Source organism: Gymnoscopelus braueri (assembly GCF_963280865.1).
Source record: "Gymnoscopelus braueri genome assembly, chromosome: 1".
Classification (NCBI taxonomy): domain Eukaryota; kingdom Metazoa; phylum Chordata; class Actinopteri; order Myctophiformes; family Myctophidae; genus Gymnoscopelus; species Gymnoscopelus braueri.
In genome coordinates, this window is record NC_137603.1 from 59,771,883 (window position 1) to 59,787,993 (window position 16,111).

At 40.6% G+C, this 16,111-nt stretch overlaps 2 protein-coding genes across 2 annotated transcripts; both read right to left on the reverse strand.

Annotated features, from left to right (window-relative positions):
- Positions 1-6,096: 6,096 nt before the first annotated feature.
- Positions 6,097-6,483, reverse strand: LOC308085200 (DNA-directed RNA polymerases I, II, and III subunit RPABC2-like; the record flags this gene model as incomplete). Its single annotated transcript, XM_080428282.1, has 1 exon — positions 6,097-6,483. The coding sequence occupies one exon, from the start codon at positions 6,481-6,483 to the stop codon at positions 6,097-6,099; it is 387 nt and encodes a 128-aa protein (XP_080284408.1).
- Positions 6,484-11,377: 4,894 nt separating this feature from the next.
- LOC308085222 (uncharacterized protein) lies at positions 11,378-15,014 on the reverse strand. Its single transcript, XM_080428303.1, has 3 exons — positions 14,917-15,014; positions 12,523-12,779; positions 11,378-11,640 (listed from the first exon to the last, which is right to left on the reverse strand). The coding sequence occupies exons 1-3, from the start codon at positions 14,957-14,959 to the stop codon at positions 11,422-11,424; spliced, it is 519 nt and encodes a 172-aa protein (XP_080284429.1). The 5' UTR covers positions 14,960-15,014; the 3' UTR covers positions 11,378-11,421.
- Positions 15,015-16,111: the final 1,097 nt, after the last annotated feature.

A 16,111-nucleotide genomic window follows, 5' to 3' on the forward strand; every position in this document is an offset into this window, starting at 1 on the left:
TGCATGGCCTATACTCTTTAGTGCCAAGCATGTTTTGAAGACTAAAATCCATAATGACACTTAAGACAAATCCCACCAAGGGTGGACTCTCGGGACCGGGAAATGTAATTTGGCATACTAAACAGTATGTGATTTCAGACATGGGGCCCATGAAATTAGTATGCATCTCACATACTATTTAGTAGCTACTAAGCTTTCGGACATACTAAAAAGTACTCAAATACCACAATGTAGAAATACTCTGTTACGAGTAAATGTCAGGTATCCTATGTTAAAGTTGGCTTAAGGGAGGACCGGCAGGCCGGTCGGCTGGCGGACCTTTGACATCACGCTCATGTCACCATGACTCACTCAGCCATAATCAAGGAGCGTTCTTTACTGCAACTAAGCCACCATGCAGTTGCCAGGAGCTGGGTTTGTCACAAGACGTATGTCACCCCTCGTCGTCCATTCGAGAAGTCCCGTCTCGACCAGGAGTTGAAACTCATTGGTGAGTATGGCCTGATGAGCAAGCGTGAGGTGTTGAGAGTCAAGTTCACCCTGGCCAAGATCTGATGGTTTCCACTTACTGATTATTATGGGATGGTTTGCCTCACCTGTTTAAAAGGCATGCATGCTACAGCTTTCAAGTGTGTATTCCTTATTTCCTATATTTGTAACTTTGCTTTTGGCCAGTCTTATTTATATTTGTACTTGTCGCCGGCTTGTTCTGTCTGTTAATCTTTTGGAGGTGAATAAAATACCTGCAAACTGTATTCGTGGACCTGTCTGCTTAGCCTTGAGCCATCGGCCAACCTTTTCACAATAATAATCAAAACTTACAAAGTAACTAGTTATTAAAGTCTTCAATAATTTGCAACAAATAACAATATAACACTAGTTGCCTCTGAGATGTAATGGAGTAGAAGTAAAAGTATTTAAAATTGGAAGTACTCCAGTAAAGTAAAAGTACGTAAGAATTTTACTTAAGTACATTATTTGAGTAAATGTACTTAGTAACTTTCCACCACTGTGTTCATGTTACATTCCACTTCCAAAATGTTCTGTTCATGTTGCGTTTTTTGGCAAAGAGGTTTGTTGTGGAGGAGACAAAGTATTGAGGGTTTGAGTGGTTAAATGTCTGAAAATACACATTAACACTGATCATATAAGTCTATGAAGCGATTTAATATACGAAAAATGTACAAATGTAGCGGGAGTCCCTGCTTCATCACCCTCTCTCAGGTAAGGGGTTCTTAACAGGCCCCTGCTCTATATAATAGTGATAACAGTAAATTAAAAAAAACTAAAATATAGTAGGCTAATAACAATAGCACAGTGTGCCTTTGTTACTGTAGTAGCCGGTGCTGTGTGCATGGGTCTTACCTCTAAATATTGTGTGTGCGTGCAAAAAAGCAAAAAAGCAAAAAAAAGTGAAATCAAACACTCCAGTGCTGCTTGAAGCAAACAGATGATCAGTGGCATGTTTGTTGACCAAAACTCACCCCAACAACCCTCCAATTTCAGCTCCATCATGTGTTGCGGCTCGACGAGTCCCGCCGGTGACACTATCACTCCCAAGGAAGAAAACCAATTTGTGTTTGGAGCTCAGCAAACCCACATGCAATTTGATGAGAGGAAGATTTCTGAGAGTGGGCGCATGACCGAGTCATCTCCTTCTTTCTCAAATTGCAGGTATGACATTTCAGAGATTTACCACCAAGTGATCTCTCTCTCTCCTCTTTCTCTTTTCTCCTCTCCTCTCTCTCTCTCCCCCTGTCTCCCCTCTCTCTCAATCTCTCATCATGATTCCCTCGTTTCCTCTTCCCTCCCCCTCTCTCTCTCTCTCATTCTCGTATCATGATTCCGCGCCCCCTCTCCTCTCTGGCTTCTTTTCATCCGTCAGTCTCTGTCATAACTAATGGATGCCGAAAGTCGTTCTCTCGGCTTGCGGAGGAAGAGAAGCAGAGAGAACAAAAAACCACTGTGAGACATGACCTCCTCTCACCTCTCTAACACCTACAGTAATTCAACGCCTCTCTCTGGAGGATCACTATACCCATTCAAATCCCTCAGTGTTCATTTAACTCACAGAGGGTACAAACGGAACCAGATATGTATAGTCTCTCGAGACACACAGTTGGCTATAACACAATTCTCAAATGCGTCTAACGTCTTGCTGCGTACGTGTCGTACATTTTGATTTGATCCTGTTGTGTGCAAAGCAGTGGTGGAAAAAGTACTCAAATGTTTTACTTAAGTAAAAGTATCAATACTGCAATGTACTGCAGAAGTACTCTGTTACAAGTAATAGTCCGGAATTCAAAATGTACTTACATTTTAAAAGTACAAAAGTACTGGTATCAAAATGTACTTAAATACCAAAAGTAAAAGTACTAAAATGTTTGAAAATAGCAGTACTTTTGTACTGTTTGAAACAGTGAGCATGTAGATCTACTATTTTCATATAGCCTATAAAATAAGGCTAAAGTGGTTAATGTATGTTTTATAATGTAATAATTTATATCTGCAAAGTAACTACTGTAGTAACTAAAGTTTTCAAATAATTGTAGTGGAGTAAAAGTACAATAGTTGCCTCTGAGATGTAGTGGAGTAGAAGTAAAAGTATAGACAATTAGAAATACTCTAGTAAAGTAAAAATGCCTCGAATTTGTACTTAAGTACAGTACTTGAGTACATGTACTTAGTCACTTTACGTCACTGGTGCAAAGCAGAGTATACAGTAGTACATCGTTGGTTTTCAACGTTGAGTCGAGGGGACCCCAAGGGGTCCTTGAGGAATTACAGGTACTGTATGTAACTCTGAGTGTACACATGGAACCAAATGGACCTGTGTAGATTGGGGTCCCAGAGATACAAATGGTAGGCCTATCAAAAGGGGGGTCTGTGGCCTAATAATGCATATCAAACTGGGGGTCCTTAGAATGAAAACACGGTTGAGAATCTGTTGTACATCAGCTCTTCATGCAGCTCTTTCTGCATGAAATTCATGAGATTGTTGGCATCCGTGTTGCATGTCATTATCTTGTCAAAATCTTTCAAACGTTTTCAAAATGTTTTTTCAAAATATATGAGCTACTTACAGTATTTTATGCCATATCGCAATAGTGGGGCCACAGCCAGAGACGGCTATTTGTGGGTAATTTTTTATTGATTTAAAGTTTTTTGAAATAGGTATAAATGCATATAAAAAATACATAAATCAAAAGGATGATAAACACAATAAAGCCCAAGGTCCCTTGGTGTAGTGGTGCAGATGTGTGAGAATGTGAGTATGTGTGAGCGCATCCGTGCACGTGCATGAGCGTGCATGGGTGTGCATGCCAACCCGGGAAAGTTTGGGAACCACTGTCCTATACAGCGCCTTAGAGGCAGATACTCCATAACGTTGTCTGGCAGGCTGCTAAATCACTTTTGACCGATGAAATAGGAATGATTGGCTAGCCGTGAAATAGTTGTATGGTATATTTTGATGCCTCTTTTCACCTGTATTAGAGAACACGTGCGTGCCCACCCACAAGGCACTGCTTCAGCACCGGGTCTGTGGTTTGAGTAATGTGATCCGCCTACAGTTAGAGGGAGGAACTGACAAGATCACCTGCAGTCAGTCTGGGGGGAGCCTGACTGGGATTTAATGTGATCTCACAGAAGCCCGGCTGTTCTTACAGAGCAGCACTGGCCTTTTTTTATTACCCAGGGTTCATACAGCAGAGGCTCTCAAAGATTTTCATGTCAAGGACCCCACATTCACATGTATTTGGCCACAGACCCCTATCTGGAAAATAAATACATAAATGTGCCAGTAATAGATTTGTATTGTTAAGAAATTCGATACAATTCCAACTTTTTCAATAATTTCAAGATTTTTCAAAATCTTTTGAAAATAGTCGATCTTCCACATACATCGGCTATTTTCAAATAGGTGAAGTATAAAATAGGGTTAAAGTGGATAAACTGATTTTAATGTTTTATATTAACTAATTTAGCTGAGGACCTCCTGGATCCCCCTCAAGGCCCCATGGGGGTCCCCGGACCCCTCTTTCAGAACCACTGCAATTCAGAACCTTTGTCATCTCTTTCTTGTGTCTGCTGGGAAGTATGCACACCTGACTTAACCATAGTGTTGTCGTAGCATTGTCCCCTGCAATTTGCAATATCAATACCCTGACTTTCCAATACTGTGGTAACTGCATGAAACAATGCTTTGCCTGTGTGATTGCAATTGGAAGAAATCCAAAGTGCTTCTCGATGGCACCTTCAGGGGAGACATCTCATAATCACAGTTCCGTTATCACAGGTGTATCCTGGATATGTCAGGCAAAGACACACGCAGTCACGCACACAAACACAGGCACGGGCTGGAAAAGACTGTAGGAGCAAAAAAAACTGAAACAAAAAACAAAAAACTGACTGATTGATTGTCGGCTCCAGAGCCCTCTGGAGCTTCTGGAGTCCTCTGGAGCTTCAGGCCCCTGGTTTGCAGCCCAGTGAGCCTGTGTATTAAAACCCATCAAGACCTGAGGCCGATTCTACAAATGCCTTCTAAATCAGTAGTTCTCACACTTTCAAGATTTTTCGCAGAATAGCAGATGTACAAGCTCTCAGCGCGGCACGAAGTGACGCGCTGTGAGCTTGAATATCTGCTATTTTTTAATAGCCAATGCGAAAATCTAAAATGACACAGATGTATTCCCGGTTTTAATGGGTTTTAATGAGGGCCTACTCCTCAGCACAGCACAAAGCAGCTTGGACAGTATGATACTCCACATACTATACTATACTATACTGCAGGCCCGCTCCTGTTTTTGCCCTATCTTCACCTAAAAATAACTGATCTACAAGCTCATAACCCGTTGTGTTGCGACGTGCTGTGAGCTTCTAGATGAGCAATTTTCGCCAAAAGTCAGCCCCAGAATAGTCATGGCAAAGTTCGAGTTTCAGACCTGCACAAGGATTATTTACTAGTGACTCCTGTTGCCAATGCACATTATCTGCATCACTTTGTTATATTTCCACTGTGCTACTTATTAAGGGTTAGGTCAAATGTACCATCAAAACGATGGGCTTTTGGAAGTTTTACGGTACCATACAGTACCGGAATGGATTTGAGCGAGGGCTTAAAGTAGGCTACAATGCAGTATATGGTGCTGTATGCTATAGCTGTTCATCTAATAACCAGTAGCTGTTCCTCTTTATGTCAGTGCAAGGCTACAATGTATGTAAATGAGGAAAGGATTCAAGCTTGGCAGATTCGTCAGCACTGGGAGGCAAACTGGAGCCGGAAGTTTGATAGTCTCACATAGCCAGATCACAGCTCTCCACCTAATACATCTGGTGACATCAAAATTCAATGTACTGCTAGAACAAAACACCTTGGCTTTGGGAAACACGCTCCCCTTTACTTATTTTGATTAAATTGTACGAATGCAAGGATCCAAATACAAATTGTTTTTTTTATTACAAACTCAATAACATGGAGCATTGCAATGCATCGTTCGGATTGGGGGTTATCCAGAACTGCCGATCCAAGCAATATGCCCATAATACTGACGATATCAGGGATATCCATATATGGGTATATTTACAGACATATATAGATATATGACAATGGGTACAATATCGCAAAACCGGGTAAGGCATGCATTCCATATTTGCATCGTTCTCGAGTAGGTCGATGCCCAGTCTAATATATATCATTTTGGGGTTCCTTTACATGAAAACACACTGGTCTAGCTCAACGTTCTAGTCCAGGGGTCTTCAACAGGGGGTAGTGAACCCCTAGGGGGTCCTCAGAGATACTGCAGGTGAGTGACAGGGACTTATTTTTTATAGTTTACATTAACCACTTGAAGCCTCGCATAAATATTCTTGGGGGAACATTAGCCAACAATAGCAGCTCGACAAGGTTTGTTGTACAGGGAAAAAAGAGAAGACCAAGTACCGAGCCAGAGGTCAAGTTTACAAAGTTTAAGGTCTAAGTCGTTAAATGTCTGAAAACACACATTTAACATGAACCCAATATGTAGTGGGGGTCCCTGCTTCATCTCTCTCTCAGCTAAGGGGTCCATGGCCTGAACATTTTTGAAGACCCCTGTTCTAGTCTGTAATGATCTTGAGCTCATCGCAGCCCCAGTCCTCATAACTGCCGTCAGGGAGGTACCGTCTGAGGATGATGGGGATCTTCCTGCTCTTCAGCTCCTTCATAGCGATCTGCAGAGGATCCGTCTCCCCCTCCAGCTCCACCATCACCGGGGCACACATGGCTATCTGCAGGGCCCGGGTCCCCAGCACCCTGGCCCTCTCGTACTTGGTCATGTACGGGGTGGTGATCCTCTTCTGGTTGGCCTGCTGGCCATCTCCCGCCGGCAAGATCTGCGCGTGATCCTGGTCTTCGTCTTCCACGTTCTCCAGGTCGTCCAGCCCCTCCAACCCCTCGTCTTCGGCGTCGTCGAAATCGTCGAAGTTGTCTTCGATGTCTGACATGTTGCAAGCTTTAAGATTGTGTAAATGATATTGTGTTCATTGATTCAGGTTATAATGACTACCTCAGTTGTTGAAGCATGCAACATTATGTGACAGCAAAGAGTGATGGACTGATGGAAGCTGGACGTTTAATAAAGGCTGACGTCTGAGCTCTGGTCTGACGTCGAACAACCACACAAACTGTTGCCAAACAACGCCTATTTGTGCAGACATGTCCTGATAGTACTAGTGCAGACAGCGCAAGGATCCCTAAAATGTTATGTATTTGAACGTGGAACCCTGTTTGGAAACAGTTTTTTCAAGTGAGAAGAGAAGATGTCGGCTGTTAACCAAATTCAAAATTATTCAAATTATTTGACAATGCTTCAAGATTTATATATATATATTTTTAATCATATGTACAAGTTCACAGCGTGCCCCATCGTGACAGGTCTTGTTGAGAGCTTTTATCAAGTAGTCAAAGTATAAAATATGGATAATGGTTAAAGTGATTTTGATGCTATATCAACTCATTGTGCTGGGGACCTCCTGGAACACTCCTGGGAGTCCTCGGACCCCACTTTGAGAACCACTGTACTAGTGCAGTACCCATTTTCAGAGAATTTGGAATGATGTCAGTCATCTATGACGCCAGTACTGTGATCTCTGTAATCTCCACATTTGGGCAAAAACCGAGATAAAGACAGACAGACAGACAGGCAAACTGACAGATTCCTAGAATGTATAGATAGATATACATAGATAACGGGTGCAGTGCTGTTGGAAACATTTATAGACTTTCATGTAATCTTCCCTCCGGTCAGTCTGATTTAACCACATCTAACCACAGGGGGTGGCAGTAGCTGTCTGAGTGGGTATAGAACGTGCCAACGTGTCGTCACCACGGGGGGGCGAGGCATTGGGCTGGCATTGGGCAATGTTAAGTCAACCTGGTTTTTACCCCTCAAAGATGTCCGCAGCTACCAAAAGACACTTGTTGACGCCCCCTTCAGAATTTTTGGCACGCTCTATAGAGATGCCATCAGGTAATCAGAAGGGTGCCAGTTGACCCCTGGTCAGCCCAGTCTGTGTGTCAAAGTGTCCCTGAGAAAGACACTTAACCCCAAACTGCTCCCCAAGCGCTCCTCTTGAGTCTGGCTATTTTGGCTGTTTTTGCATGGTTTGGATTTTGCCTTTAGACAACATTTTAGAAAATTAATCACCATACCAGTGTTTGGTATTCAAATTTTCAGCAAAACACCACCTATGTGACCTAAGAATTATTCTTAATCTTTGACATACTGCATCATATTTGGACCCCAACACACACACACACACACACACACACACACACACACACACACATACAAATATGACATGGCCCTTGTTATTTTTGACTGTAGCTGCTATATTTCTCTCAGAGGAGTGTAATTAGTCACCCAGGGGCAGGCAGATTTCAGCCACACTGTAGTGCACTCTGGCGGCTGCACACAGGCAGTGCACGCACACAATACTGCACACAGACAGACACACAGACACACAACCCGAGCACGGTTTCATAGTAAGCTCCACTTGCACGGAGGCGCGCCTCCTTCCGCTGCGTTCGCAACAACGTAAAATCAGATTTGGAAAATACATAACTAATGGCAATTTCCTGTAGGCCTATTATAGTAACATTTATTACATCATTAAAAAAATCAAACATCAATTAATAATTATGTCCAAAAAGTCAACTTTACAGGTATAATACCGTACCAACTTTCAGTTTAAATTCAAAACAAGAAAAAATGGTGTTCATCCAACAACAGAGATAAGTAACTAAATAGAAAGACAATATTGTATACATACAAACTGGAGCTGCTTAACTGATATTATATATACTATAAGAGCTCATAAATCATAAACTTCTGTGCACCCTATGGTTAACTGATCAAAACAAATGTTAAAAAAATATATGAAAAGAACTTAAAAATCACACCACTTATGCAACTTAAAGCTGCAATCCACTTTTTTTGTGAAAACAAATACATGTTATCAATCTGCATGGTAGAGTATGTTAATTCAATATTACTGACACAATTGCAGCAGTTGGAGGTGGTCTCCCAGCTCTTCTATTGAGACTTTGTGGTAGGCCTTTTCCAGCAAAAGAACTTTGGTTCTAGAACTGCTTCCGTTCTAGATTATTGGAACCATGGTGCTTTCACGGAACCGGCCGTGAACCGGCTTGAGAATTTCCACCAGTTTTAAGCACCAGTTTTAGGCGACATAGCTGAATGGTTAGAGAGCCCACCTGTGGAACAAGATTCCTCAATTGCCCCAGACCAGTCGAACTGTCCATTTCGACAATGGCAATTACAGTTTCCCTTTTCTTTTCAGGATGATTTTTCGCTTGCTTTTGCCATTGTTTGTATCGCAGCTGCATCCTTCAACCTGTAGAATAGTGACCTCTCCCACTTTGGTTCCCAGTTCAGGGATAGAAAAAACTAGTATTTTTTTGGTTCCAGTTCCGAACCAACTTTTAGGGTTCTGAACCATTTCATTTTCAGTGGAAACACTCTGAACTGGTTAAAAATTTGGCGGGAAAATTGAACCGAATCGGTTCAACCCTCGTGGAAAAGGGGCCTTAAACTCAAATGTGCTCTCTGTTATAGCTCAACAGCAAACATGTTGGTTAAAAATGGGTGACCAGGGTTAAATCCTGTTTATGCCAAGATATAGATTTCAGCAATAACTTCAAAACTCTTGACTAATATAATAACTGACAATAACATTATAATTACTATGGAAATATCCTAAAAAGCAGTGGTTATACTGTACCTCACCTCAAACATCTAAAAGTAATTACTACTACATATACATCCACCAGTTAATTGCTGCCAATTGAAACAGAAAACAGATCCTATAACCAAACCCATACAGGAGATCTCTACCTCAAACATTTTTACAATCATATAGAATCACAAATAATTTTTACTTCTTTTCTGGTTTAAGCTCCGAAATGTCAGTTAATTCATTCATTAATTAATCTTGATGTAATGTACATTTTATGTGATGGATGAGCTTCTTCGTGATCCATCTGTACAGACGGTAATTGACGGATCAGCATCAGTACCTCCTTGGAGATCCACCTCTGTGTACACGACGTGGTCTCATGTTATAATAATCCGGCTCATTGTTCTCCGCCTCTGCTCTCTGGTGGCCTGGAGAAACACAGTAGCACCCTCATTTTATTTACTCGATCAGATATGGCTCTCTTAAATATAAACAGTGTCACTACTTCATTGACATTCGTCTTGCATTGAATAATGCAATGTAAGTTACCTTCCAGAAACGATAGCGGACACTGATCAACACCATCAACATCATCAACAGCAGCAGCACTACGACTGTCACTCGGATGATGTCAGATGTCAGACGAGAGGCTGTGAGAGAAATGCCTGCATGGGATAAGAACACCAAACCTCATGTAAGATACAGCTCTCAATAAAAAAAACTTTTGATAAATAGAATTCCCATGAATCCATATCACTTTAATTTGCCTGCTTGACTGAGTTTTGACTTGAAATGTCCATATCATTCAGGTTACCTATGACAGTGAGAGACAGGAGCTCGCTCTCAAAGGATAAATCAAAAGAGATGTGATGAACACAGCTGTAGTTCCCCTGGTGGGTGTGATCTGCTGCAGGAAACAAGAATTTGGCAGAGTGATTGACACCTGGCGGGTGTGGTTGTGTGTTGTGTTGGATCCAGTGAAGGTAAGGTGGAAGCTGCCTCCTGGGTATTGTGGCTGGATGGAGCAGATGATGGTGAAGTTGGAACCCTCAAATACCTGCAGCCCCTGCTGCTGGCCCCAAGAAACCCCATTTATGAAGGGGAGGAGGCTGATGTTTGGCTTAAACAGCAGATCTGTAACAAGACAGAGGTGATTTGCTGAATTGCAGATATATAAAGAACATTTGGGATTTGATTTGATTCATTTGACCAAACATATACTGTAGTTACAGAGCATACACTGAAACAAATACGTATTCCTTGAACATGTTTATTCAAAATCAACAATACAGCAGCACAGTAATCACGTACCATAACACATGCATAGAAACACAAGTCTCTCTCTGGTAGGAACTAACATTAAATCTTAAGCAAATGGTCCTGAGAAACTTAAATATGCTACTTGTGAGTGTAAAGAAAATAATAATTAAGGTGCTATAAATGATAATGAAATAACATAATGTGTGCATTTACCAGGTTACCCACATACATGTTTAAAGGCTTATTATCTGACCTTTAACAACTGATTCACTGCCAATCACGTAGATCTACGCGAACCTATTTAAAGCCGTCACATGCCAATCGCGTAGATCTACGTGAAGTAAAAAAAAAAAAAAAAAAAATGTTTTAATATATTTTTTTCCCAATTTGACCCAAAGACCAAGGAGATATGATTAGTCAAAGATCTAGACTCCTATCCACTTCCTTGTTAACTTAAAAATGCTGTATATCGGCTCCTGAGTACTTTTTATTTTTCATTGAAAAACTCTGGCACTGGCTAAAAAAATATGAAAATACCTCTGGCAGTTAATATTAATTTCACAACATCCAGTTTCACAAACCTATCTTGTGTCTTTCTGTTGTAGTGACATTGGTGACCTGCATCAGATCATGTGTCTCCATCTCTGTCAATGAGATTACACCAAAGTTAGAGAGATCAAACATACTGGAAAGTACTGGAAAGTCATATCATGTCAATGTTATGTGACACACACACACACACACACACACACACACACACACACACACACACACACACACACACACACACACACACACACACACACACACACACACACACACACACACACACACACACACACACACACACACACACACACACACACTCTGTCCGTTTGTCCGTCCGTCCCTCCGTCCGTCGATATGTCTGTCTGTCCATACATCCAATCATTCCCTCAGGTATCCATTCTTACTACAGTAGATGGTGTCTCCATAGAAGGTAAAGCTGTCAAGGGTTTGATAGGATATCACATCACGGGAGATGGTTGCGTAGGCAATGCCGTAGTCAGTGGTGATGGTGAGTCTAACGTTTGCGAGGGAAAGGTCAGTACAGCAGGTACCCTGCAGGCCCGCAGGAGAACATAATGTATGTTTTCTTCTCCCAACCTGTGGCACAGAGTCACACTCAAAACCTCAAATAGGACACCTAACAGAAAGACCTCTAGTAAGCACATTCACACACCAATTCATTGTTATGATATGCAATGCTGATATTCAGAATATTAATGATGCAGCATGCATGCATGCATGCATAAATGCATACATATATTTTAGTACTTTTATTTGATTTTATATCATTTTATTATTATTATTAAATAATTATTTTCAGAAGAGGTTGATCACTCTCTCTTGCAATATTTTCAAACTGTTTTTGTCCTGTTTGTTATCTTCTCACTTTTTTCTTTTTCAGACTTATAAGTAAGCATGGCTTACTTATATTTGGGCATTGGGTTCCATTTTTGAGTCTTTGGTATGACCCGAATGAGGATCGAGCCCTGACCTCATAGTCTCATGGCAGACACTCTAACCACAAGGCCACTGACCTATTTTACATTTTTTCTCAGACAAAGGGAAGTCAAGTCCTGCTAGGCCTCTGATTTGAAACATTGTATTTTTCAGGTCTCAGACTTAAAACTCATACCCATGTAACAAGCAGCCTGTTAAACATTAGTTTTCATGCTTTCAAGATTACACTGAATACTGAACAGTGCTGATTAGATCTGAAAGGCCAAATAACTACATCTCATTCATTGTCATTGAGTTGGAGAAGTGAGTTTTTGGGGGATTGATGTGATCATGTCATCTGCAGTGGAAATGGCTGTTGTGTTCATAAATTATGAGAGCCAGAGGAAGCATGTAGATTGAAAATAGAATAGAACCCTGGAGGACACCACACACGAAGGCTGCCTGGATAATACAGTGGATAAACTAAAGTAGATGAAGGTTATAGATAATTCTATTGGAAATAACTCCTCCACCAGATCTTACCTTCACCAGTAGCTGGTCTAGCAGGGGCTCCCAGTACAGACAGAAGAAGTGAGTTTCTCCCCAACGCTGGCCCAGGGAAATCACACCGGATCGTCTACAATGGGCCGTAATCCGGCCCTCCACCAAGAGCGAGCTTTCATTGGCTGAGATTGAGATCATATCACAGCCAGGTGAAAGGTCATAGGTCAGCTTCAGGGGGTAAGTGCCATGGCGCCACGTGCCACAAAAACTGAAATCACTGTCAATTTCACCATGTCCTGCAAGAGATTTGAAATATTTCAATACAATATAACTTACATAACTTAAACAATTGGGGTGGTTGTATTTGGTCTCCCTGCTCTTCTATTGAGACATTTAGATCCTGTGTCTAGGTTGGACACAACCTTTTACACAATCTGTGTCTACAGTAGCTCTGTGGCAACCTGGGAACACATTCAGTAAAACAAAAATAAAATGATTTTTTTTTTAGAGAGATTAGCTCAGTGGCAAAAATTACAGCACTTGCGCAGGAGACCTGTGTTCAAATCTGAGGTAGAACAGGAAGGTTACATATATCAAATATGCTCTGAAAAGTCAAATAAGGTCTATTTAGCCACAAAAAAATACACAATAAGTTCAATGACGGATCAAGACCAATAACTTACATAAACAGAACAAAGAATACACTCTCTTAACCCATTTAGGGCGGGAACCCTAACTATTTGTAACTATACCTTTCAAGATGGGAACCCCCTTTGGGGTCACTATGTACTGTATATAGCAAAATATATTTTTTGTAATTTTTGAATAAATATTTGACGTTTTTCAGAAGACTCAGGATTTAGAAGGCGCTTTGAGAATCAGCCTCAGGTCTAAATGGGTTAAGGAGAGACACCGTTGTCTGTCACTACAGGCAACCAAATACACCTCAGCTCAAAGCTACAGAGCACACAGAGCTACTACTAACAGCCTGGACTTGAATGACAGTGTGGAGCATGTTAATCAGGCCTTTTAATAGACCAGGCAGTGAGTGGCTGACCAATTGCACCTGAGCAAGCCAAAAGAAATTAACCCCAAAAAATACTTTGAAGCCCCACATGAGCTGTGTTTTGGATTTTATGGATGTATTTTTTATATGGTTTTGCTTTTGTAAAATCAGATCTCTGATTAATACTATTCATCAAGTATATTCTCAATTTTTGGATTCTTCATTCACCGTTAAGGAATGTTTTACAAACAAAAATTCTCCGTCAGTCAAAGACATCACCGGGTAGGGTAGATAAACGATAGAAATAAAGTCATTTCTTGGGAGAAGTACTCCTTTAATGATAGGGAGTCCAAAAAAATTTTGTCTAAATATTGAACCATGAACACTGAATCATTTTAACTTCAACGTTGTACAATGAAAAAGCCTTCTGGTGAGAAAAGCTGCGGCATTTCTCATGTCAAACCCATGAAAATATGGTTGGTCAGTATGGTCACAATGACCAAACATATTTTCAGACAGTCTTGACTTCTTGAGTCAAGACTGTCTGAATGGACTGACCGGAATTACAATTCCGAAAAGTTGTCCCCCCCACCCATAAATCCTGTCGGCGGCCCTGCGGCAGAGGAAACCATGCTTGGTACCAACATGCTCATCTTGCTCAAGAACACTTGAACAACAACAATCATAACGGGCGAAAATAGCAGAACTTTCAAGGTCACAACAGCGCTGCAATGCATTCTGGCAAAGAGATTTGGTGAAAAAAAGAAGTGGGCCAAGGATAAACCCCTGAGGCTCCCCACAATGAAGTATAAAGGATTTAAGTTGATTTAACAATCAATGAAGTTATGCTGCTGTCGTGGGCATTACGTGTGTTAATGAGCCTCTCCTATTGTAGACGGACATGACAGCGGATGAGCAATAAAGCTGGTGGACTTGGATGTCACACAATGGAATAAAACACATTTATATTTTGATCATTTATCATATCTTATTTCATCCACCCACAACAGATCCGCTATTAGTCAAAATGTAACTTTTTATTACGCAAATCGACCAGCTCTGTGGATAACTGCTGTATCCCCCAGATATAACTGCAGGGATATATATACAGACCTATTATAATATACTATATAACTGGATATACTGTAACTTTTGCACATCTCTAGTATGAACTGTGAATTTGTGTTATGGGTGTGCAACTGTGCACATATTTCACATGCAAGGAATTACACTGTATATATTTTTGTCATCTGACTTTGAATTACACGGTTTTGGCTCTGCTATGGGCATTTAATTCAGCGTGACAAATATTGTTAAATTAGATGTGTTTAAATATGTTTATCATTTAAGTCATGGCTCTGTTAGCTATCTACTTAATGTCGTTCACATCAAAATCAACGATAAAGTCAAGTGTCATAGAATCATACCTGAGCTCAGGAACAAAATTAACAGCACGACTGTTTGACCCATGTAGTATCTGTCTCTAGCTGTCAGGTGCTGAAATTCTGTCACATTTCAATCTGAGCTGGACCTTCACTGAACAACTTATATATCTTTATTTCACACACGTCAACTCTCCTCTTTACTAAGGATGTGGTCTTGTTGGGTTCCTAAATCAGAAAGTCACATGTGCGGTAAGTATTCTGAAAACCCAATCATCTACTGCCCCACTTAACTGTGAGCAAAACTGAGAACAAATGTACAGGATGTGGTTGATCAGGTGACTCTCTTTCTCTCTGTCTCAGGCAGTGGTGTAAAGTAACTAAGTACATTTACTCAAGTACTGTACTTAAGTAAAATTTTGAGGTATTTTTACTTTATTGGAGTATTTCCAATTTTCAGTACCATCCAATTTTCAGTACCATCCAATTTTCAGATGCAAATATTGTGCTTTTACTCCACTACAATTATTTGAACATTTTAGTTACTAGTTACTTTGTAGATTTAGATTATTATTACAAAACATGCATTACTGACTTCAGCCCATATACATTTTGGCCATTTGAAAATAGACGATCTACAAACTCACAATGCGTCGTGATGCGACGCATTGTGAGCTTGTAGATCTGCTATTTTCAAAAGATTTGTATACATTTTCTACATTTGAAAACGTGTGAAATTGGACATTCTGCACAATGAGTACTTTCTACTTTTGCTACTTTAAGTATATTTTGATACCAATACTTTTTTACTTTTACTCAAGTCAATTTTGAATTCCGGACTTTTACTTGTAACAGGGTATTTTTACATTGCAGTATTGATACTTTTACTTACGTAAAAAATACTTTTTTCCATTGGTCTATGTGGTACTTTTTCCACCACTGACGAGTTTGAAATAACAATATTCCAATGTGAATATAATACCTGTCTCCACTACATCATCAGCCCTCATGCCCATCACTCACTTCTGCTATCAGCCTGCATAAGACTGCACTCATTCTACTCACTCACTGGCCAGTTCATAAGTTGTCATTACTGTGTGTTGTCTTGGCTTGTCCTCTGGACTTGCTTGCCTTTGACTGCTTTCTTGCCTCCTAACATCACCGTTTGTAAGCCTGTATCACCTCTTCAGGTATTGTTTAATCCTTTGAAATCTGCTCAGCTTACTGTTGCTTTATTTTG

What these genes read in the sequence shown, in the direction of transcription:
- LOC308085222 (XM_080428303.1), bottom strand. Translation starts at nt 14,959, where the DNA reads ATGGGTCAAACAGTCGTGCTGTTAATTTTGTTCCTGAGCTCAG. An exon ending in AATTTTGTTCCTGAGCTCAG is followed by an intron (nt 12,780 to 14,916) that starts GTATGATTCTAT and finishes AATCTCTTGCAG; the next exon opens with GACATGGTGAAATTGACAGT. An exon ending in TAGACCAGCTACTGGTGAAG is followed by an intron (nt 11,641 to 12,522) that starts GTAAGATCTGGT and finishes TCTGTGCCACAG; the next exon opens with GTTGGGAGAAGAAAACATAC.